The sequence below is a fragment of the Pelobates fuscus genome, chromosome 3 (assembly GCF_036172605.1).
Source record: "Pelobates fuscus isolate aPelFus1 chromosome 3, aPelFus1.pri, whole genome shotgun sequence".
Lineage (NCBI taxonomy): Eukaryota > Metazoa > Chordata > Amphibia > Anura > Pelobatidae > Pelobates > Pelobates fuscus.
Window position 1 is genome coordinate 222605921 of NC_086319.1, and position 25120 is coordinate 222631040.

The 25120-nt window shown below is 39.2% G+C and overlaps 1 protein-coding gene across 7 annotated transcripts in view; it reads left to right on the top strand.

Moving 5' to 3' along the window:
- SRPK2 (SRSF protein kinase 2) overlaps positions 1–25120 on the top strand; it is a 144654-nt gene that overhangs the window by 113903 nt on the left and 5631 nt on the right. For 2 of the 7 annotated variants that reach the window (XM_063448122.1, XM_063448125.1), the window contains 9 exons: positions 3729–3894; positions 4009–4046; positions 5272–5518; positions 7094–7591; positions 14026–14112; positions 15053–15153; positions 15239–15346; positions 15655–15724; positions 18624–18716. In XM_063448122.1, the coding sequence (XP_063304192.1) occupies positions 3729–3894; positions 4009–4046; positions 5272–5518; positions 7094–7591; positions 14026–14112; positions 15053–15153; positions 15239–15346; positions 15655–15724; positions 18624–18716 (1408 nt within the window). Of the gene's footprint in view, positions 1–3728; positions 3895–4008; positions 4047–5271; positions 5519–7093; positions 7592–14025; positions 14113–15052; positions 15154–15238; positions 15347–15654; positions 15725–18623; positions 18717–19201; positions 19295–25120 lie in introns of all 7 variants that reach the window. The other 5 variants (XM_063448124.1, XM_063448126.1, XM_063448127.1 and 2 more) reach the window with 4 other exon arrangements.

A 25120-nucleotide genomic window follows, 5' to 3' on the forward strand; every position in this document is an offset into this window, starting at 1 on the left:
CAGACACACACACACACTCACTGACAGACACACACACACTCACTGACAGACACACACACACTCACTGACAGACACACACACACACACACACTCACTGACAGACACACACACTCACTCACTCACTGACAGACACACACACTCACTCACTCACTGACAGACACACACTCACTGACAGACACACACACACTCACTGACAGACACACTCACTGACAGACACACTCACTGACAGACACACACACACACACACTCACTGACACACACACTCACTCACTGACACACACACACACACACTCTCACTGACACACACACACACACACTCACTGACAGACACACACACACTCACTGACACACACACACACACTCACTGACAGACACACACACTCACTGACAGACACACACACACTCACTGACAGACACACACACACTCACTGACAGACACACACACACTCACTGACAGACACACACACACACACTCACTGACAGACACACACACACACACTCACTGACAGACACACACACACTCACTGACAGACACACACACACTCACTGACAGACACACACACACACACACACTCACTGACAGACACACTCACTCACTGACAGACACACACACACTCACTCACTGACAGACACACACACTCACTCACTCACTGACAGACACACACACTCACTCACTCACTGACAGACACACACACACTCACTCACTCACTGACAGACACACACACACTCACTGACAGACACACACACACACACACACACACACACACACTCACTCACTGACACACACACACTCACTGACAGACACACACACACTCACTGACAGACACACACACACTCACTGACAGACACACACACACACACACACTCACTGACAGACACACACACACACACTCACTGACAGACACACACACACACACTCACTGACAGACACACACACACACACTCACTGACAGACACACACACACTCACTGACAGACACACACACACACACACACACTCACTGACAGACACACTCACTCACTGACAGACACACACACACTCACTCACTGACAGACACACACACACTCACTCACTCACTGACAGACACACACACACACACACTCACTCACTGACAGACACACACACACACACACTCACTCACTGACAGACACACACACACTCACTCACTGACAGACACACACACACTCACTCACTGACAGACACACACACACTCACTCACTGACAGACAGACACACACACACATACACACACAGTAATTAATTATCGAAATTAAATTTAAATTTCCCACCCAGCCTCCCTACCTGGAGTGCTGGCGTGGGTCTTTCATTGGTGGTCCAGTGGGGCTGCTGGGAGGCGTGCGGCTGACTGGATTCAGAGGCGGCGCGGGAGCTCTCTGATCTCTCTGACCGGCTCCCTCACAGGCTGTTTTCTGATGCCGCGGGAGCCGGAATATGACGTCATATTCCGGCTCCCGCGGCATCAGCAAAAGGCGCGCGAGGGAGCCGGTCAGAGAGATCAGAGAGCTCCCTCGCCACCTCCTAATGAACTTCAGCGCCGCTCCGGGGATCCAGGAGGTGACCAGGCAGGAGGGAGCACTTCCCTCCTGCCGGTCACTGGAATTTTGTGCCCCCAGAGCCGCCTGTGCCGCCTTATGGACGTGCCGGCCCTGGCTGCATATAACACACGTGCACGTAACGGACCTATTTTTATAGTAACACATTTTTTCGCTTCTAAAAGATCTCTGTAACTACCCTACTATAATAAGAATAGGAGGTGAACCGCCTCCTTCCTTGTAGTCTTATTCAGGAATACACTATCCTCCGTCCATCACAGATACTCACATTCCTCGATCTCTCCTTGTGCTTCACACAGCCTATTTACTCTTATGTGAATTAAATCACTAGACACAGTACTGCAATATTAATCTGTGATGGTGGAACTGCTTGGGGTGATGCGCATTTGTTTAGTTCATATAATAGAGAAAGCTGGCCCATGATTGTACATTGTTATGAATGCATTTTACTTGTTTAAATGCATGAAGCTTAAAATGTATTTGTTTATTCCTGTTATGAAGCAATACAATTTCTAATTCAGACGATTTTTATATATATATATATATATATATATATATACATATACATATACATATACATATATATATCGTCTGAATTAGAAGTTGTATATTTTATTTAGACCAACAAAATCTTTTACTCCTCCGCTTTACTTGGTATTCCTGAAATTTTGGCTACGTGTCACTGAGCTTTTAAGCCTTTATTTTTTTTTACTTTTAGTTAGTGTTCAAGAAAATTATTTCCATATTAAAGCACCAGCACTCCTTTGGCAAGGCTTGCAGAATCATGATGAACAGTTACTTTGATAAATATGTAAAGCAATGGATATAAACAGGCTGATGTCCATGCAACTTGCTGAAGAAGATACAAAAAAAAAACCTGCTGGAGACAGGTGTAAAATGGTGCATATTATAAATGTCTGTATTCCGAATGAGGCAATAAGCGGGAACAAATCTGGGATTACTCCATTAAATGTGAACTATAGTGCTAGGAAAGCAAAGTTGTTTTTCCATCACTATAGTGACCTACACTTTGACACTTGAAAAATCTCACCAGATTCCAGCGGCGCTTGGTCAGGCTCTGCCAGCATCAGTCGTCGGGGTGGGGGGGGGGGGGACCTTATGCTCGCATTAGAACTACCCATTAATAAAGCATTGGACAATGCTTTCCTATGTGGTGGTGTGCATTCACGAGTAGTGATATGAGCCAAAACCAGCCGATTGTGTGTGCACAGATTTAGGTTATTTGAGATTGTAAGGAGATTCAACATTCAGGGGTGGGGAGGTCTTTTCCCTGACGACAAGGATAAGCAGTTCCATGACACAGGCAGAACATTTTATTTTACTCATGTTGTTACTAGGGCAGATTTATATAATATTTCCAGCTATTTTTACCTGTGGTTTTCTATTCATATTTGTGAAAATTGTATAATTTAGCAAATGGCTCTGTCAGTGTCCAGGGCTCTTGACTAGAGCGCCAATTTAAATAATTGTTTGTCTGTACAACAAGATTGGGATAACTCTGTAGTCTCGTGGACAAGACTTTTTTCTTCTTTTTTTTTTTTTTTTAGATTCCACATTTTATAGTGTGTGTTTGGTAAATGTAATAGCATAAATATTGCATGTGGTGTGTTTGACAAGGCTGTTCTAGTCAAAGCTGCATTTTTATATTGGGCACACGTTATGTTCCCTGGTACATTTTACATGGGTTATTTGCTTATATTCAAAACAATGTCATTGGACTGAGACAGATTGCTCAAAATAGTAATCATGAATTGTGATGCATATATAATAGTGGTTAAATAGCGTTATGGAGTAGTTCTGCTTGTGGAGATGTTTAAATATAGAATATTTCCAGTCTAAGTGAATTGTGTAGATATTGAAAGGGGAGAACGGTCACTTCACTGGATTTCTAATATCTCTATATTTTACAAATCATGATCTTGAATATATTATACATATCTTTTTATCCTGGAATAGAGTACGTCTTCCTGTCGCCGTTATATGCTATAAACATTTGCACCTTGCAGTACGCATGGATTATGGTGGTTTTTTTTTTATAAACTTTTTTTACTGGAACCTTTTTTTTCTTTTCTTTTTTTCTACAAAGGTGTGGGTTTTTTTTGTTTTTTTTTTTCTAATGTCCATTTTTTTATAGGTTCTTCAGGGCTTGGACTATCTTCACAGCAAATGTAAAATAATCCATACCGATATAAAGCCAGAAAATATTCTGATGTGTGTTGATGATACATATGTGCGTAGAATGGCTGCAGAAGCAACCGAATGGCAGAAGGCTGGTGCACCACCCCCTTCTGGCTCTGCAGGTAATATGCACACAAAGGCTCCCCTTAGGAACAGAATACAATTTCAAATAAATCAATTGTCTTGTGGGCTTTGTCTTACTAAAATGCTCTAATTTTCATCTGTTTTCCTCCTAGTGAGTACTGCTCCTCAACAGAAGCCAGTAAGTATATTGGTAAATACAACTTTTTTATATTTTATCATTGAGTGAGTGGTAAATCGTGGTTTAAAAAAAAAAAAAAAAAAAAAAAAACATTGTCCTGTGTCCATTTTCTATTTTTTTTATTTATTTATTATTTTTTTTTGCTAAATGGAATTTTTCTTTTAATTGGTAATGATAGCCAGAAAAAAAATCACAATCGCATTAGAAGTAGAACACAAATTCACATTTCTATTCAAAATTATAGAATTACTCATCGTGCATCTTTCTGAGTTGATGTCCAACTCTTACTAAGACAGCTGTCCATCTAATATCTCTTTACACCAACTTTCCTTGCTTCAATCACATTGTTTATGCAAACTATTTTAAATTCTCATTTACATTTGAAGGAGGGCTCTAAAATTAAAAATACATTTATTTTTAGTGTTGGTGTGTTCCTATTTTAGTTAAGTTACTAGGGCTCCAAACAAAAGCAGCTGTTTTATTTTTTTTTATTTTTTATATATAAAAAAAATTGCAAAACGTAACTGTTGTTCAGGGAAACTCACCTTGCTAAGGCTGTTCCTTGACTGACGGTCCTCAATTCTATGAAGCATTAGCAGTGTTAGGTGGTAAGGTTTTAAGAAGAGTTCATCAGTAGATCGCAAATGTGATTTTGGTACTTAAAGTATCCCTTTAATTCCTAGTACCTTTCACAGTAATTGTTGGGGTCAAAAAATGCCAAATTTGGAGCCTAAAAATTATTTGGTGAACCCTTTCTATAGCCTCCCATCCTTGGCACACTTGGTTACTTACAACACTCACGCTGGCAGGCATGCACACAGACAGGTTGGTGGTAGCCACAATCCTATGTACACACCATAATAAAAAGAGATACTCCTCTACTGTGTTAAAAAAATCAAAACAAAAAAAATACAAAAAGAGATTTGGAAGCCTCAAGGCCCTAATCTCGAACCCAATGCAAAAAACAAAAAATGGAAGGTTTGTAAAGAGATTTAACATTATGTGGGGGACAAAGAGCAAGTTTATCAATATAAAGCAAATCCAACTTGTCTTCCACCCTTATGGCAATATTGGTTTTTACTAGCCAACAAGTGGAATATAAAGGATTTGACATGGTAAAGTTCTCCATGATTTGATTTGGCATATATTTGGTGTGTGTGTGTGTGTGTGAGCGTGTGCATTTTGGGGTAAGGGGTTGTTTTTATTACATTCAACTAAATTATTCTATTTTACATAGGTTGGCAAGATTTCTAAAAACAAAAAGAAAAAACTAAAAAAGAAGCAAAAGCGTCAGGCTGAACTTCTTGAAAAACGCCTTCAGGAGATTGAGGAATTGGAGCGGGAGGCAGAGAGAAAAAAGACGGAGGAAAATGTATCTTCGGATATTCTTTCTAATGAGCAGGACTTGGAAGGCCAGCCTGAGGCCAAGATGAAAACAGTGTGTTTAGAGGATGTAGCGGATGATGAGCCTGTCAATGAATATGGTTGGTATAATCAGTGAACAGCGATGTCTTTGAAATTTCATTGTCAAGTCTATAATGGAACAAGCATTCAATTGAATACTTGTTATTTTGCATCACTGAGGTTGAAGGATTACTCCAAGTGCCATGACCACTTTGGTGATTTGAAGTGATCATAGTGCCTGGAGGCTGTATTTGTAGCATTTCACTTTAAAATGCTGTACAGAGTTTAACCCCTTATCTGTCAGATGTAACCACACCTCCAGCAGTGCCCCTGGGGCATCCTTACAAAGGCCAGAACAAGAGTTCCTGGCTGGCTAATGTCAGTTCTGTGCATATGGTGACAGACTGACATCCATGATACCCCTTACTGTCAGGTGAAGGGGAGTGACAAAAGCGGAGGAGGATTACTGGGAGAAGCGGGGAAGAACTGAAGCAGGGAAGATCCTGATAGTGGCAAAATCTTACTTTGCTTGACTACGTTGCTTTTCTTGAGCTAAACACTCATATGTGATATATAAATGCCAGTGTATATACAGGTGATTGCTTTTCTTACTGAATTACAGTATTGATGAAATATGTTAAAAGGGAAATGTCACCTCCTGTTTTTGTTGTTGTTTTTTTTTTTTGTTTACTTATCCCTTTAATTAACAATTATATATTTGTGAGGACTGAAAAATGTAAATTAAATGTAGAAATCCAATCCTCTTGCAACTGGCTGCCTCTACGTTAGAATCTTTCCAATCGTTTTTATAAGCTCTGTGCCTTTTCTTTTCTTCTTCTTTCTGTGCTGTATACAATGTTGTAAGCTCAAGAGAAAGGTGACACATTTGTATTCCCAACGCTATGGTGGTGTTTTAAGGACAGAGGCAATTGTTCTGATAAAAAATAAATTTGAGCTATAAGTCTGTTCAACCATAATTTACCTGTTTTGTATCAAGCGTATCCACACTTATTATATATCAATTTGTTCATAAGAAATGCCTTTCATTTAACTTCAAATATTTATATATGAAGAAATCTAAAAGGTGTGAGAAATTAAGAAATTGTCATAATACTGCAATAAAACACACGTTTGTATGCTGTACGGGTTTGATGGTGTTTTGGAAAGGGTCAAATATAGGGTTGCAAATTTAAATTCTCTGGACTTCTTGCTTGACTTATCAATTTTTGCCTGACCCTCAAATTCTAATTAATAAAATCAAATAATTCTGTAAAAATACACATAAAATTCCAGAATTGTGATTACAATGTAATCCTGATCTCATGGCCCAAAAGGGCCATGGGTTGTCTGGTAGTCCCCCTGATTCAGGATCACCATCTAAGTTAAGTATGCGGGGCAGGGCTGTCGATTGTTATGGAGTACTATGCTGCCCTAACTGAGTTACAGCCCTGCTTTTGCAGGACATCATATTATGCATGGACAACATTACAGAGTTATAGTTTAAAAGTCAATGGCAGTTCTAGAACTGGTTACACTTACAGTTGACACCAATTTATCATTTATCCACTGCAGCCAGTTTGTGGAGTGGCTTGTAAGTTTAGTGTCATTCCCGGTCTGTTCTATATGTTTTAGCTTACATTATTTTATTCTTACAGCAAGTATTGTCTGCTCAGAAGGAGAAGATCATGAAGAAAAAGAAGACACAGAGAAGGAAAATGTTGAGAAAGATGACAATGACACAGAGCAAGAATTGGTCAACACAGATCCAACCTGGATTGAGTCTCCCAAAACCAATGGCCATATGGAAAATGGTCCTTTCTCTCTAGAACAGCAACTGGATGAAGATGAGGATGAAGAGGACGACTGCCCCAACCCAGATGAGCTTAATTTAGATGAGTCAAACGCTGAAAGTGATTATACGTACAGTAGCTCCTATGAACAATTTAATGGTGAATTGCCAAATGGACAACATAAGAATCCAGATTTGCAGTTTTCAGAGTTTTCGGCTTCAGTGTTCTCTGGGCCTTTGGAACCTGTAGAAGCTGGTTTGGCAACAGCCGAGGATTGTGCTGTAACAGACAGAGATGAAAGTAGTTCTTGTCATGATAGAAGCAGAACAGTCTCCGCATCAAGTACTGGAGATTTGCCAAAAAGTGAGTATGACTTTGATAACTGACATCAAAATTGTATCCGCTTTTATTGTACAAATATGTTTATACTTGCGCATAAAGCAATTGCCATGGACTTGTAGTTTATAGCGCTCTTATAGAAAGTCCCTTACAAGAATATAGAAGGCATATAGACATATGATCTATATACTCTGTAGCCTGAAATAAAAGGTTTCATATTTGTATTCGGTATTCAAAGATTGATTGGATTGAGTCATCTGTAGGTTGATGGGTTTGCAACAAAAGGGCATTCTTGGCAATGTCCTGGAGATAGAAGTGTCCTGTAATATTTTGTTAAATGAGCACTCTAAGCACCTAAACCAGTACATGCTTCTATAAATTTTGTAATGGAGACAGAACCACTAGAGGTGTACTATGTTCAAACATTGATAAAGTTGTATGACCTGAATAGAGGTCCCCCAATGCCTGTGATCCAGTCCCAACTCCCCCCTCCCCCTTTCCCCACCACTCACTGTATTACTAATATAGAAATAACATTTCCGCATTAGCACTCTTTGCTCCTTCCATATTTGGGTGGCCAGGCCACAGGTGCCTGTGGGACCCTTGGTTTATGTCAATAGACTCTGGAAAGTGCTTTGACAGGGTATCACAGAATGACATCAGTAACATGCTGATCTAATATCCATTATAGTGTGCAAAAGTGCCTGGTTATTATGCTAGGAGTACCTGAGAAGCCTTTCCTGGTAAGGGGCAAACCATTTTGCAACAGTTTACCTTTTATGTGGTTCCCATAGAACCTCCAGTAATGCTGGGTGAATTGGCATCTGCCTTCTGCAGAAGACTGATGTCGTACCTGTCTTTCATTCATTGGTTGGTATCGTCCACAATTAATTCCTGACTTCACTGTTAGGACTTATATTTCCCAGTATCCGGTAACTTTGATTGCAGTAACCCATCTGCAAGTGGTGAACAGGGATACTTAAAGGAGCACTGCATTTAAAAATATGTATTTCAGCACTGAAAGGGTTCAAAATCAGTCAACCTCACCATTATTCCAGCTCCATGAAAATCTCCTTACTGCAGCTTCAGTATGTCTCATGTGAAGTCCACATTAGTCATCAATTCAAATATGTCGTTTAGCATGGTCTTCTGGTTTCTCAGTCTGTCATTTCTTCTTATCTCTTCTGGGTTTGGTCTTTTGTTTTCTTATAACGTGTAAGGCAAAGGACTATTTTCCCATATGTATTTTTCCTCCTCCTGACAAAGGATAACGTTTAACCCCTTAAGGACACATGACATGTGTGACATGTCATGATTCCCTTTTATTCCAGAAGTTTGGTCCTTAAGGGGTTAAGGTAATTTCCACTTTCTTTGCCAAGGTAACTTGGCCTTTTCCGTAGCTACGTAACCATGCTTCGATTTTATAAAAGTAATTTGTATAAACTGTATTTGCTGTAATAATGAATAACAGACTGAGTGAAGTTTGTTGCTGTCTAGATAAATTATTTTAAGATTTGTTAAATTATTTCGATAGTTGATCAGTATCATTAGGGTTGGCTTAGCACTCAGTAAGCGGTGTTGCTAGAGAACCGTGCATATCACGGTCTAGGATATCTTGTACATGCATGTACCAGCATCATCACTAGGCAGCTTTGCTTTCATGTTTGTAATACAAGAATGAAGTCTCATTATTGACTCATGCACATTCTCAATGCCAAATCTGCTGACTAGGCACATTTGGAAATTTCAGATGTCCTAATCTAATTTTTTTTAAATCTACTTAAAGATGAAGAAATTGACAATAAAAAATTTCCGGTTAAAGCACCTGCCTAGAGCCTTGGATATCGATTTGGTTATTCACTATACCCAGAGTTAGCTGGCTGCATTGGGTGAAGGATGATGGGTAACGAATTGCAGGGAAAACTGGTGAGGTTAGAATAAAGAGTGATGGCTATTATCTGGTATATTGGCTGCTGTGGGTGTAGCAATACAAGTTACATTAGATTGCATGGGTTATATAAAGAGAACCTCTCACTGCAGCCTTGTCAGATTACGGTCACCTGATCCATGCTCCCTGCTCCCTTCCAGCCCTGATCCATCCTCTGCTCCTCCCTCACTTTAGTTCCAGCCTTGCTCCTTTATCCTTCCAAACTCCCCTCTGTCATCTGATCTAGACCTGGTTCCAGCATGCCTTCTGGCAGATCTGCAGCTGCTTCCTGTTCCCACTGTGGAGAGAGATATCACTTCTGCTGTCTATCATTTAATGCAGTGAGCGCCAAACAGTGCTTCCTGCTCAGACCTTCAAACGACCCTCAGGAGCAGCCCTGTCACTAGCCAGCGGCAGGGCTTTAAAGGGACACTATAGTCACCCAGACCACTTCAGCTCAATTAAGTGGTCTGGGTGCCAGATCCCTCAGGTTTTAACCCTTCAGATGCAAACATAGCAGTTTCAGAGAAACTGCTGTTTTTACATTTGGGTTTAAGCCAGCCTCTAGTGGCTGTCTTCCGGACAGCCACTAGAGGCGCATCTGTGACGCTGGAGGCATATTATGCCTCCATCGCTCAGAACGTCCGTAGGAAAGAAGAGGCACTTGACGCGCATGCGCATCCGGCTCAGCTGACGTCGGCAGGGGATGAGAGGTCACCCTCGCTGGATTAAGGTAAGCTGCTGATTACCCCCCCCCCCCCCCAAAACAGCCTGCTCGTCACCTGGAACTGCATGTCCCTGGTGCCAGGCAATAGGAATTCTCCATCCCTGCACTTATAACAAACCTCTTTTGAGTTATTGTGTATACTGCCTGTTGGCTGTAAGGAAAAAGTAGTATAATCTGTAAGTTTAGGCATTTTTGAGGAAAGAGCAGCTGTGTTTTGGCAATCCCCATTTTTGTAGGTCACTTTACAACACTTATTGTTCTCCTAGAAGCATATTTGAAATGATGATCAAGACACATTGTTTCAATTGCATTTTTTTGCAGTCAAAGCAGTAGTAGTTTTGTGTTCATTTATAGTGATTGTTAATCTGCATGCTTCATATTTCCCTTTACATCAGTTAAAAAAAGGTTAGTAACTCTCTGAATGCCTACATGCACCTGACATGTAAACTTGGCCATGTATGACATACAAAGTAGGAATTCTAGAATTCTAAGACCCACCCCTCCCCCCAAAAAAGAAATTGCTTTACTCTGTTATTCAGCTGTGTAAATGCATGCAGCGTTCGTTTTAGTGGTTAGGATAAAGGGAGGTTTAAAGTTACAAAGAGATTACAAATTGGGTGTTTAGAGAAAAGTAATTTAAAATAGATTCAAAAATTTGTCCTTATTTACAGAATATGTAACATTTCAGTTTTTCAGTTTTTTTTATATATATTTTTCTTGTTTACATTTTTGACTTTTCAATTAATACCCAAGAACAGGACAACAAAGTGCATCAACATCCAAATGGAGGTACTGGAGACCCTTGAGTCTAGAAATGACTCACAGAATAAATGACCCAGAGAATAAATGGCACAATCTCAAAGCATGAGAATGTTTCGGCACCATGAGATCCTAGTTGTGCAGTTGTTTCCTCCTCTGGTACACCACAAGTCCCCCCTCTTTTTTATGGTAGTTACAGGTCACAAAATGCAAAAACACAGTGGTGTTGACTTTCACAAATGGTATACATTTATGGGGCAATTCTAACTGTCAGACTGCTACAATGCCCCAGAATGAGACATAGACTCCTCATTGAATTTTTTTGTTTGTTTTGCTCCTTGTATTTTGTGACCTGTAACTACAAAAATTAACCAAAATCATAGTCATATGATGTACCCTGTAAATTAGGACAACTAAATACATTTATTTTGAATTCCTTTTCTTAAGCTGCACTAATTATGGACACGTTATTGCCAAAATGGATTTATATATGTATGTCACATTAAAATAAAGCCCTTTTTGTCCTTGAAAATAAACACTGTATAAAAAATGAGGTGGTGCAATAAATGAGCAGAATGCGAATTGCAGTTGAACACAAAATGCTAAATTTCCGTAAGTATCCTTAAGTGCAAGACAAGCTTTTGAAGCGGTGTCCTTAAAGCAGCACTGGCTGAATCCAGTTTTTTTTTTTTTTTTTTAAACTTCCATCCCGACTCCACTATAACCAATTGCCTCCCTCTCCCCCTAGTTGGCCCCAAATGCCCATAAGCCCCCATATTACCTATTTTTAGATCTTCTAGGTCCTGGGCACCGCCATCTTTGTGTGGGCAGATGAAGTCCCTGTGGGATACATCATCTGTCCACACTAGATAGCTTTGTGAAATTCCTGCACATGCCCAGATAATAACTAGGGCATTCGCTACTGTCTGAAATTCAGACGGGAAATTTAGGTCTTTCAGCCTTTTTGTAGATAGCTCCCTCATTCCCATGGTATAAGGGAGCTATCTTCTTGCGTCACGAATAGGATCTTTTTATTAATTCGTATGAAATTCAGATACAAACAAAAGGTAAGAATTTTGTCCTAACATGAATCTAACATTTCATCTAAATGAAAAGGGGTTGGAGAAGAGAAACCCTTTAAAATGTGGATGAAATGGCTATTATTATCATTATTAAAGTACATTTTCACAACTACTTGTAAAGACAAGACAATAGAATTGGAATTTTATAAGGCAGGAGATTTAAGATTGCATTTGCTTTAAAGGGACACTTTAGGCACCCAGACCACTTCAGCTCATTGGAGTAGTCTGGGGGCTGTGTCCCTTTTGCACCTTGTGCTGCAATGTAGAACATTGCAGTACCAGAGAACTGGTGCGTGCCACTCAGTATATAGAGGGAGTCACTGTGCAGAGCAGTGCGTGCCACTCAGTATATAGAGGGAGTCACTGTGCAGAGCAGTGCGTGCCACTCAGTATATAGAGGGAGTCACTGTGCAGAGCAGTGCGTACCACTCAGTATATAGAGGGAGTCACTGTGCAGAGCAGTGCGTGCCACTCAGTATATAGAGGGAGTCACTGTGCAGAGCAGTGCGTGCCACTCAGTATATAGAGGGAGTCACTGTGCAGAGCAGTGCGTGCCACTCAGTATATAGAGGGAGTCACTGTGCAGAGCAGTGCGTGCCACTCAGTATATAGAGGGAGTCACTGTACAGAGCAGTGCGTGCCACTCCATATATAGAGGGAGTCACTGTGCAGAGCAGTGCATGCCACTCAGTATATAGAGGGATTCACTGTGCAGATCAGTGCGTGCCACTCAGTATATAGAGGGATTCGCTGTGCAGATCAGTGCGTGCCACTCAGTATATAGAGGGATTCGCTGTGCAGAGCAGTGCGTGCCACTCAGTATATAGAGGGAGTCACTGTGCAGAGCAGTGCGTGCCACTCAATATATAGAGGGAGTCACTGTGCAGAGCAGTGCGTGCCACTCAGTATATAGAGGGAGTCACTGTGCAGAGCAGTGCGTGCCACTCCATATATAGAGGGAGTCACTGTGCAGAGCAGTTTGTCAAATACACAGCAGTGCGTAGATTGGTTACTTTTCAGTAATCCCTAGGAATGTGATACGGATTGGCTGGTTCAGTTAAACTCTAACCATCTTATTGTACAATAAGATAGCGATCAAATAAGATATATTAAGTAAAACAAAATGTATTGGTTTTTATGGAATGGTACTATTTTTATTTTTTTTACTTCTATAGCTTAGCCCTTGCCCAAATCGCAAGCATAGGTGTCCGCGAGCCAGCCAAGGATCAAATGTGGCACATTATTTGGGGGGTCTGTTTGGAAAACAAAAAATAAGAGTATAATGCGCACACTAAAAATGTATTTTGTGGGTCAACTTATCTGGCAAGTATATTCCTAAACCTATAGAGCACCTTTCATTTTAAGGGGGTTGGCTTATGTTGACGTAAATGGAACATTTAGTCAGTCACTTTGATTCCGATAATCCAAAATTGCTTCAGATTTAGACTCCACAGCACTGGATAAGATGGAGAATATTCTATACCTAAGGCCTTTATCACCATACAGGTATTGCTTACCTTGGTAAGAAATATTAAGCGCTTTGCAATCAGATCTTTTTTATAAGGAAAATGACATGGTACAGTGAATTTTATTTATTTTTTTCCAGAACTTGACAGATTGCATAAACCTATAGTATAAGTGTTCATGATTTTACCTTTGAAAACAATTCTGATTCTTTCTCTATATAGTTTTTCCTTCTCTAGTAGTACATGTTTAGTGGTTGGTGTTTATTATTTTTCTTTCTTCATTATGATTGTTACAAAGTGCTGCCTCTTGTCATTCAGTAGCAAGTGCTTTTTATGGTAGGCTGCTCCTCATGAGTAATAAACTCAGATTCCGGTTATTAATCGCTTATACATGGGGGCAAGCTTCAGACTTAGTCTGTGATTCCATTGATTTTTCTTTTCTAATGTGTCCTTAGTGTATGTTTCCCACCATTTTTGTCTCTCTTCCCCATTTGTAGGCCTGTCTTTTGGGGAGGGAAGATTTAACAAAAAAGATGATGAAGAAGGATTTTCAGCCCAGGAATTAACCAAGGAAGAGCTTGAAGGTTTGTAGACCTTTTTTATAATGATGGCTTGCCATGTATTTTTTTTTTTTTTTTTTTTTTGATACATACTTTGGAAAATGAGGCAGATTTGTAACCTTATAAGAAGTTTGTCTGACCACCGATAATTGCATTAATTGTTCATTTTTTATTGTTTCGGTTATTTCTTTTGCAATCTACTTTGTGTAAGCTATTTATTTCTCCCGAATGTAAAATTTTCATTGAGAAGTCGGCAGTGTACAGAAATGAGTCAACCACTAGACTGGTGAAGTTATGATGGTGCCAACAAATCTGAGTAATAGAATTGTCCACTTAATGAGGTGTAATTTCCAGAAAAACAAGGTCATCTAACGTCAGAAGATATAAGAAGCAGAAATAAGAGAATGTAGGGTGGAGAAAAGAAGCAGAATAGGAGAAGATTATTAGTTATGTGAGAGGAAGGATGTTTCAAAGGGTGTGAGAAGGCTCTATCAAATTAGATCTGGATGATTGAATATCACTCGATCTAGATCTCCTATGCGTTTGGGTTTTTTATTTTTTTGGTTTGTTTTTTTTAATTTTATTTTAACACTCCCATGAAACCTTCTGTAGATCAAACCACTTTTGTCTCCACTCTGGCTCTTTTCTAAAAAATAGTGCTGTCATGGTAACACATGGCAATTCTTACTCTATATGAAACGTCTGAGCATAAGGGGTGGTTTAGCTGTACGGTCTGCACCCACAAGCTCCCAGGCACTTGGGGCTGGCTGGAAAGATCCTTTGATCTCCCCAGTTTGCCATTTTGGTCTGGCAGACTCTCGTATAGAATGAAGTATTTCTGAATACAAATCCTGTGAAATATCTATGTACAAATTTTAAAATAAAAACATACCGGTAGTTTTCATACACTCCTACAGTTACCCTTTTGAAACTCATGTACGAAAAATGTTTGACTCTTTTGCAGCAAAAATTTGTGCAGCAGACTTGCTAGTGAATCCACTGGATCCAAGAAATGCTGATAAGATAAGAGTTAAAATTGCTGACCTAGGAAATGCCTGCTGGGTGGTATGTACTCCTTTGTGTTTTATAGAATTGGTTGAAGTAGTATTTAGAATCTGTCTCCCAGCAACAATGGTTCCTCTTTCTGCAGCATAAGCACTTCACAGAAGATATCCAGACCAGGCAATATAGGTCGATAGAAGTTTTGATAGGAGCTGGATACAGCACACCTGCTGATATTTGGAGCACAGCATGTATGGTAAGAGATGCTTTTTAACCATCGGTAATTATGATGATCCCTGTTTGCATCATTTCCACACGTCTTTCATTTTTCCTCCACTTAACTAACTTTCTCAATATTATTATTACATCTATACAGCTGCTACTTTTTGCATAGTTTAAACTGCAGCAGTTAATCATCATACAAAGTGTGGGGTGAGGGGGTATTTTTTAAATGAGTTTCTGGAGAGTTATCAAAGTGTGGGATACTCTGAGCATCCTAGATCAGTTATACGCCTAATGTTACGTTATGGACTGCGGAGTAATTTTATGCTTTGCTTTATCCAGGCTTTTGAACTAGCAACTGGTGACTATTTGTTTGAACCACATTCTGGTGAAGACTATTCCAGAGATGAAGGTACATATACAAAATGTCTTTGGGGAGGGGATCTAGATTGTATCACACAGATATATTGGTGATGGGATGATCTTCCACATTAGTGAAATAGAATGCCTTCTAACTTCTTCTGAAACAAATCACATTCTTTTTCTACATGAATAGGGATGGCTTTCTTTTATGCGTCCATAAATAAAGTCTGCTTACTTAAATACCTGGCACCATGGGTTTCCCTGCCTGTGTGCTGCCGTTTAATTGACCCTGACCAAAGCTGCACAGCAGTGCATGGAGGTGATATGTGCAGTCATCGTCAGGCATAGCAAGCTGATCTTTGGTAGGTAAAGCCTATGCTTTTGACAGAGAACCACTTAAATGGTTGCTCATGAAACTGCTCGAGACTTAAGAATATTCCTTCAATGATTTAAAAAAAAAAAAAAGTTTAACTTATTGGCATCTATATAGCATCAACAAAGTATTTTATCTGAAAAAGCCCATTGTATTTAAAACTGAAAGGAGACCGGAAATATAATACCCATAGACATTCTCATTTTCACTCCTAATCAGTACTGGAGATGTTTAGATTCCACGTATCTAAAGCAGTGTCTTGATTTCCAACATCAATCTAAGGTGATAATTAGGTCTAACTAGGATTCCTGTATCACTCTGTACCAGTAGTGTCCAAACACCAGCTTTTCTAGAACTACAGTTCCCATGTTGTCCTGCCACATAATGGTTGGCATAGTGTCATGGGTGGCATAATTCTATAACATAGTTATTATACAATACTAGAGACTGAAAATTGTCTCAGACTGAAGTAACACTGCTCAAGGTCCTGAAATAACTAACCATGACCTTGGCAAGGGAACAAAACTGTGTTATGTGCAGATAGTTCCAGGAAAAAAAAGGTTTGGTTACTTCAGTAAGTAAGCATGTAAAATATGTCTAATTCCTATTGCTGGAAACATTAAATGCTTTTATATATATATATATATATATATATATATATATATATATATATATAATATATATATATATATATATATACTAATTATTTTCTATCATCAATATCACCATGGAGACAAGAATATATTTTTACACTATTTGTATAGTGACAAAATTACTAATCTCCTAAATGTATTAGTTTGGAGCGTCTGTCATTTGATGCTCCCATAGCATCTCTGCCATGTTACAGCAATGGGAATTACTGCATAAGCATTGTACAAGTAGACAAAACATCTTAATTATTCCAAATTCCTCAGATACCAGAGCTTGCATTAACACACTCAGTCAGTCATACTTTCCTTTATTTGTAATTGGTGCAAGCATCCTTTTACTTTATTTCTGTTTCTACCTTATGTAAGCCCTAAAGTATTTGTGTAGAAATTAAAACATTTTATGGAACACATTTTGACATCCTTCGATATTTGCTTGTGCCAAGTTAAAGTGCAACATGTATTTAATTAGTCTCTGGAAAGGTGGACAGTTTAAAAGTTTTTTCAAATATTTCCATTCAGGGCATTTACTAGTTTTAGTTTAAAGACACAAAACAAACAAAATTATAATAAAGGTAAACTTAAAAAATTATAGTTTAAGGACTAGTGCTGCATTGTAAGCTGTTAGACACTGAATGATTAGAGTGCACCGTTGCCCAATTGCAAGTTTTAGATTTGCTTCCTGTTAAAAGCCCAGGGGGTGAAACTAATTTGTTTGCAACAAGAGACATGGCCATCTGATATGTGGTTAACATGTTATGGAGTCCCTGAATTAATTACAATGTCTATTCTGAAGCCAGTTGTATATGTCCCTCTCCAAATAGAATACCTCCTCTCAGAAATAAAAGACCTTGTCTTTGCTATTATTGAACTACTTTTAAGTATTAGGTTGACTATCTGTTAAGATGTAAAAAGCTGTAGTCTGCATGCTAAGAGTACATTGTTCATCGCCTACAGTCTTTTAAATGCAGCCATTAAATATGTAACCAGGTGAGAATTACGAGCCTATACACTACCAATATGTACACTTTCATATTCCCATCTGCCCATTCAAATTTAGACCCTCCCCAATACTTTAAAGATTTACCTGCCCTTCTGGTAAAACATGAAAAAAACACTTGCCCTTATTGGAAAGACATTGGTTAAGTCCATTACAAGATATGGGGTAATATTCCTTTAACATGTTGTTAGTTGTTGAAATGTCCCTTCTATGTCTCTCATTTATCTATGCCACCATTAGTCATTTATTAAGATCCATCTTCTGATTATCCGATATAAAAATGGGGGGTGGGAGAAATACACAACATAGTTTTCACAAATTGGTTTCCAGGGAATTGGACCTAGATGCATTGTTACAGATCACGCAGAATAAAATGTAAACCTATTTTCTCTTTTCTTAAAACAATCGAACGAATGCCGTTTCTGGAAATCCTTCAACCAGCCCATTATTTCATTATGTCCCACAGACATCATTATGTACCTGTAAGACATGCATATGTTTGAGAAAGGCACTGCCTGGGCTGCGGCTGTTACATGTAGTCGCACGAAAACCTAGTACATAGCTTGTGTGTTAATATAATTCTTACATGAGTTAATATAGTAGACATTGAAAAACTAATTCTCTCTAACAGACATACCAAGGCATTATATACACTATATATCTATTCATTCCCATGCTTTATTGCTTGGTTGATTTATTCTGCAACATAAGCATTGGTCATAAAGTTTACTAATTATGTCGCTATCTTGCTGGCCTTAAATTCTCTTCTGCATGGGTTTGCCACAGTTGGTTTTGGATTTTTACTTTATTTTCTTCTTCTTCTTTTTCTTCTTCTTCTTCTAGAATTCTATTTGCCTTCTTTCTTTTCTTATCTCATTCCCACTCTCTCTTTATTACTCGTTCACTCCTGTCTTTCTTTCCTTCATAGACCACATAGCACACATCATTGAGCTTCTAGGCAATATCCCAAGACACTTTGCTCTGTCTGGAAAATATTCTCGGGAATTCTTCAATCGCAGAGGTAGTACCTCTTCTTTTTGAAAGGCATCGTGATGCAGACAGAATGAAAATCTTTGCTGATTGGGGAGGGGTGTGGGGTATTGCACGCTTCTAAATAGTCACAACCACAGGATAATTCAGATTTGGTTTGCTTCCATTCAGTTAATTAGTACGGATGCATGCCTACTAGTAGTTTGGCCAGGTTCCAATTTTGATTAACAGCACGGTTTTATGTGCTTTAATTCGGCTCCAGTTTCATCTGTGCTTATGTCGGAGAACTAGAACTACTATCCTCTTCTTCAATTTCCTGTATTCAAGAAATTGTTCTCTTCAGTACAGGAAATATGACATTGCACAAGAGTTCAGACTTCTGTTTCCTTATAATTGCTGATTCTAAAGCAAAACGATTGATTCTGTCTGTGCCGGGCCAAGTCTATTAATACAAAAAGTGTACTGATTGTGCTGTATGTTTGTTTCTGTTTTGCTGGCAATGTTTTTCAAACACAGATCACATAGCATTGATCACTGAACTGCTGGGAAAAATCCCTCGAAAATTTGCTATATTGGGGAAATATTCCAAGGATTTTTTCAACAAAAAAGGTAACTGTATTGCTACACAATGGAACCATATCAAATGTATCCAGACTCAACTGGTAATGAATTATGTGTTGATCTTTTGCTTAAATCATTGTCAACTATCTTTTTGGTAGAAACTTGAAAATGCAGTGTTTATTTTACGTCCACACCAGTTTTGCAGCTATTGGTTAAGTTTCCAAGGTACACGTTACAGCCATTGTGCATCACAAGAACCATCATACTGATGTTTTAGGAGACCACAGCACTGGAAAGGGGAGACCCTATAAATGGGCTGGAGAGCACATCACTAGACCAGTGTGTCCCAGAGGAAACCGCTTGAGGACCCAGACATAAATAAAAGCATAGACATTGAAAGCTGGGAGTTTAGACTCTAGAAGCTGGGGAGCACAGGTATGCAAAGATGGGGGCTATAAAAACCAGAAACACAAGCACAAAAACAGGGATTATGTTATGGTTACACACACTCACTCACTCACTCACTCTCACACACACACACACACACCCCAAAGGCTGACATCCTACAGTCTCGCTATCACCATGTGCTGTTACACTGGTGTATCCCCACTGTTTTCTTAGCAAACATTTGTTCTGCCAAAATAGTTACCTAAGCATGTGTTACCCTCCAATTATATCTTTGACTAGAATAGCAATGTCCCACACATGCCCTAAAGCTGGCTTTTTCTGCAGACAACTGCCACAGTCAATAGCTGTCAGTTCAAGGAAGAATGCTGGGATTCAGAGCTAAAAGATTAATTTACCATTGCCAACTGCCAACCAACTAGCTAAACAACTATATAAAACAAAAATATTGCAAGAAAAACTTTGAAAAATATGTAATAAACATTTATAAACTTGATTAGATTGCATTATTTGGCACACCTCTCAGCTAGAGGAGTTTCTTTATCCTCCACCCTCCTCTGTTCCGGACCACTGAAACTGAAAGAAGCAGCAGCAGGAGTGAGAAATCTGGCACCGAAGCCTGCTCTGCATGTTCACACGGAACAGACTCCCACTCTTCTCCCCTTGTCAAGATGTTGCAAGGTGAAGAGATTTTCCAACTGCACATGTGTAAATCTGTCAGGTATGCCCAGTGCACGTTTCCAACATTCTGTGGGATAGGACACTGATTGGATAGATCCGTGTTCCCCCTGGAGTGGTTGTGGAAATCATAGGAAAGAATAAGCGGATAAATGTGAAGGAAAAAAAAATAAAATCCTATCTACCCGTTTTGTTTTGTTCAGCCTGCAGAGTGAGGTTACTGTCTCGGCTAAAGCTTTTGAATGAGATGGTTATCTCAGTGATTCATGTCTCTGTAAGGGTCCAAGACAATTGGGTTTTGTGCATAATTTTAGTAAGTTGTGCACTGAATTGAAAATGTATTGGATTAAGTGACTTCACGTTGGTAATATTAGTTTGTGTTAGACATCCTAGTGTTATGTGTAAAATAGTATGCTTTACAGATGTTACATAGATTGTACTCAAAGGTCTGTTTATCTTGCACTCTCCTGTCCAGGACCTAAGTAGACTGTAGATTGTGCAAAGTGAAAATAAATTTAATATAGTGATTTAGAGGACAATAGTATCTAAAGGGCATGAACCCAGATTAGAATATAACAATACCAAGAACTTTGAAACATCCAACCCAAAAAGGTATAATACTAAAACGTAACTTTTAATAGTTTAGAATAAAAAAAAAGAATGCTACAGAAACAATATCCATTAAATATAATGTCCTTTATTTAAGAGCCTTAGGAAAAAAAAATAACACAAAGTGCCCACTAACTAGTAAACTGTTTAATGTTCCATCCCTAAACCAACGGGCAAAATATTGACATAAGTCAAAAAAACTTCCCACAATTATCGTCTATCCACACTAATAGGTATCTAAGTGTAGCCAAAAATAACAGCAAATAACTTGATAGATGTGACGGACCGCCTGGCACCCCGACTGGGTTCCTCCGCCAATCGCTGCTTCCTAGTAGCCTGGAGTACTATAAGCACCGCACCGGACAACATATGCACCCTAGCCCCCGCAGCTTGGCTGGGGTCTTGCTGTCCTCCACCCACCCTGGACCCAAGCCCAGGATCCAGCTACCAGTGGGTGGACCTCTCCTACTCCAGAGAGTCTAACAGGTATAGCTGTGTAGTTCTTACAAGAGCTATTGATTATTGCCAGTATAGCAATCCAAAGCAGGTATAGTTGTTCCCTACAATCACAAGACGAGGCTGTGTGTTGAGGCGGAAGTGAACTCACTTTAATGGGACCACACTTGTCCTTTTATGACCGGAGAGTAAACCACAGTAAAAACAAATACGCAATCACATTGGCTCTCAGATCTAGGAAACTCCCATACATAAGACAATTCCTCCCCTGTGCCTGGGAGATAATTGGATCGTGAACTGTACTGTTCTAATCTAATCCAATTATCTCCAAGTACAGAAAAACACACTTTTTCGAAACACACCAAACCCCACAAGAGTTACATTCCCTGATCTGGGTGACCAACATATCCAACAATCAGCCAGATCAGTTCAGGATTCAGGGTTCAGGATTTTCCTGGAAGTCATTAATTTGACCGACCGAAGGCATGGTCTCATGCCCAAAACAGTTCCAGAGAATCAGGGCTTGCGGTCGGTCTAGTTCGGTAATTTGAAAACACACTACCGAACAGAGTCAATGTCCGCCACCTCGTGGTTGTCCATAGGAATTGCGGCCACTCAGATGAACAATTGGAACACTGCCGTGGAAATGTATGGTCTCCGGTTCATGCTGTTGTTTGGTAACCGATCCAAAAAGTCCCTATTGCATGAACAGTCTTTTTAAAGTATTTTAGCCCGCTTGCCAGCCTCCTGGGACATGAGGCTGGCAAGCAGGCTCCTCCAAAAGCCTGTGGCAAGGTTCTGTTTGCCACAATAGGTGGATACACAATAACTCCTGGCCAAGTACGGGCTGTCAAATAGTACTATCAAGAATGTAAGGGAGACAAGGTAACAGTAGGGAAAATCCACCTAATCTGTGCCTTCAAGGGCACCTAATCCCATATTCCCTTAAACTGCCTTTCCTAAGGTTAAGGTAGTAATGGTCTGTGATTAATTTAAATAAATTTGAAAAAATAAGCAGTTACAAACACTGTGTATAACTGTTAAATAAGTTAAATATCTTGCAAGGACAATAATCTGTTGGAAGTGTCTCCATTCAAATGTCTTCCCTGTATCTTAGACCGTTATACACATAACGTCTAAGGTCCCGACCGACGTTTTGCCACACCACCGGGCTCTTCAAGGGAAAAAAGATATTTAACTTATTTAACCTTTAGTGTTGTTAGCCGATAATTGTGGGAAGATTTTTTGACTTATGTCAATATTTTGGCCGTTGGTTTAGAGATGGAACATTTAAAGAAACCATATCCATTAAATATAATATGCTTTATGTAAAAGCCTTAGGAAAAAAAATAAGAAAAAGTGCCCACTTGTTATTTAGCCAATTGCTACCAATAACTAATTTTTGTGCAAACTGTTTAAAGACGCCTATGTCCAAAACTGTTGTGATATATATCAATGTCCTCCCCCTCCCTGTTTTTTTTCTTAACCCCCCCCTTGTTCATGTGGCTTTTTTATTCATTGAAATATGAAAAATAAAATACATTGGGAAAAAAGAGTGCCCACTAACTAGTAAACCATTTAAAACAATTTTTTTTTTTTTAATTCTTTATTTTTGTTAGTGCATGAAATAACAGTTTGGCTTGCTGAACCACAACAGTTGCAGGAAACCATTGGATAACAGTATACAACATGGTATAGAGATAGCTGTGCACATTTAAAAAAAAAAAGAACTATAGATGAATATAAGCGAAATTGTCAGACATTTTACGTGGCGAGTAAGGACAATGCATAGAATAAGGTAAATGTGGGCTAGATATATATATCTTATGAAGTATTGGCATCATTGTAAACTAGAATCTTTCTAAACGTTATACACATTGAAAAACATTTCCAGCTAGTATTTCTGATTATACGTCTAATTATGTTGTCACAAGTTAGGCTATATAATATGTACCCTTGATAACATCAAGTATGCAAAAAGCAATAGTGTTGAGGTCGGCCGTGATCGCCTAATCATGGCTTGTAGGTGGGCACAGTAGGATGCCTAGGGCTATAAGCCTGCTTCCACCTGGGGGACACATAAATCTCTTGTGGCCATTGGTACGTTGTCTTCTGGAATTGTATTGCAAATTAAGCCTATTTACAGCAAAGCAAACATAGTGTGATGTCTAGGAGAACCTGTCTCGGGTAGTGATTCCTGTATTTAGCAGGCTGACTGCAGTGAGATTGTTAAAGACTGCTCTGCGTGCCTGTAGTTACGGGCTCCTGCCCAGCATGTTGGCGTCATTGACCCCAGTACTCGGCTGCTTTGTGACTGGTCCGGGGGAGTGGGTGGAGGGTCACCCTGCCTTAAAGGTTAACTGTGTGGCGTAGTTCTGCCTGTATTAAGTGTCGTGAAAAACAAAAAAATTATTCTAAACTATTAAGTTATGTTTTAGTATTCCACCTTTTTGGGCAGGATGTTTCAAAGTTCTTGGTAATGTGAAAATAAGTACCAAAAAAATACAACAAAGTAAGGTTATTAAATGTTTTAGTCTGACTGCAAGTAGTCTAATCAGGGTAATGCATGCTTCTGTGAAGTCACTTGGTTCCATATATGCAGTTTACTCTTAAACCACGTGTTTACAGTGGTTAGACATTGTAGGGATTTCATCTGCTCATCTGCCACACACTCCGCATTAATGTGTACTCTAAGGTGCCCCATGTATTTAGCAGTTTTTGTGCAATAAGTTGAGATGTTTAAGTCAGTGGGATTACTGTTATTTCTAAAAATTCTGCATCTCCCCGCTTTAGCTTTATTTTCTATTATAGTACATTCCCCTAATGTTTAACACAAATTTCTTGAATATGATCCGTAACATTGAACAAACCACATGTAAATGGCACTCACATAAATTTTATATTATTCAGTACCCCAAAATTCTTCTAATAAAAATCGGGACATGGCACTGCAAAAGGTGTGTAATTAGAGCTTTAATGCAAAAAAGGGACTGACAGACATGTTAAAGGAACACTATAGTCACTAAAACAACTTTTTAGCTAAATGAAGCAGTTTTAATGTGTAGATCATGCTTCTGATTTAAACATTGCCATTTTGGAGTTAAATCACTTTTGTTTCTCTTTATGTAGCCCTAGTCACACCTCCTCTGACCGTGACTGACACAGCCTGCATGAAAACCAAATGGTTTCATTTCCTTCAGATGTTGACTTGCTTTAAAATATTTTCTCGTGCTCCTTAAATTAAACTTTAATCACACACAGGAGGCTCCTGCAGGGTCCACCGAGCTATTAACGGAGCAGGAGATAAGGAATAAAGGAAGGAAGGAAGGATAAGCATAAGATGGCATTTTACATTAAGTGTTCTTTAAATGTTCCATCCCTAAACTAACGGCCTAATATTGGAAGGCTGTGTTCGTTACATGCAGGGAGGTGTGACTAGAGCTGTATAAACCCAATTATTTAACTACTAAATGGCAGATAATTAAGCAGTGAGAATGCAGGGACATGATTTATAAACCAAAACTGCTTCAATAAGCTAAAGTTGTTTTCTGGACAATAGTGTCCCTTTAAGATTGCTAAAGCACCTTTTGTAATTTCTGGTCCTCCTTTTTTATTAAATGCAACACTGTCATCACTATCCATTTCCCATGAGTTTAGATCTTAGTGGGTTAAACACACACAAAGATTCCTTAAACCGTAGGATTACAGAAATGTTGAACTGGGCCT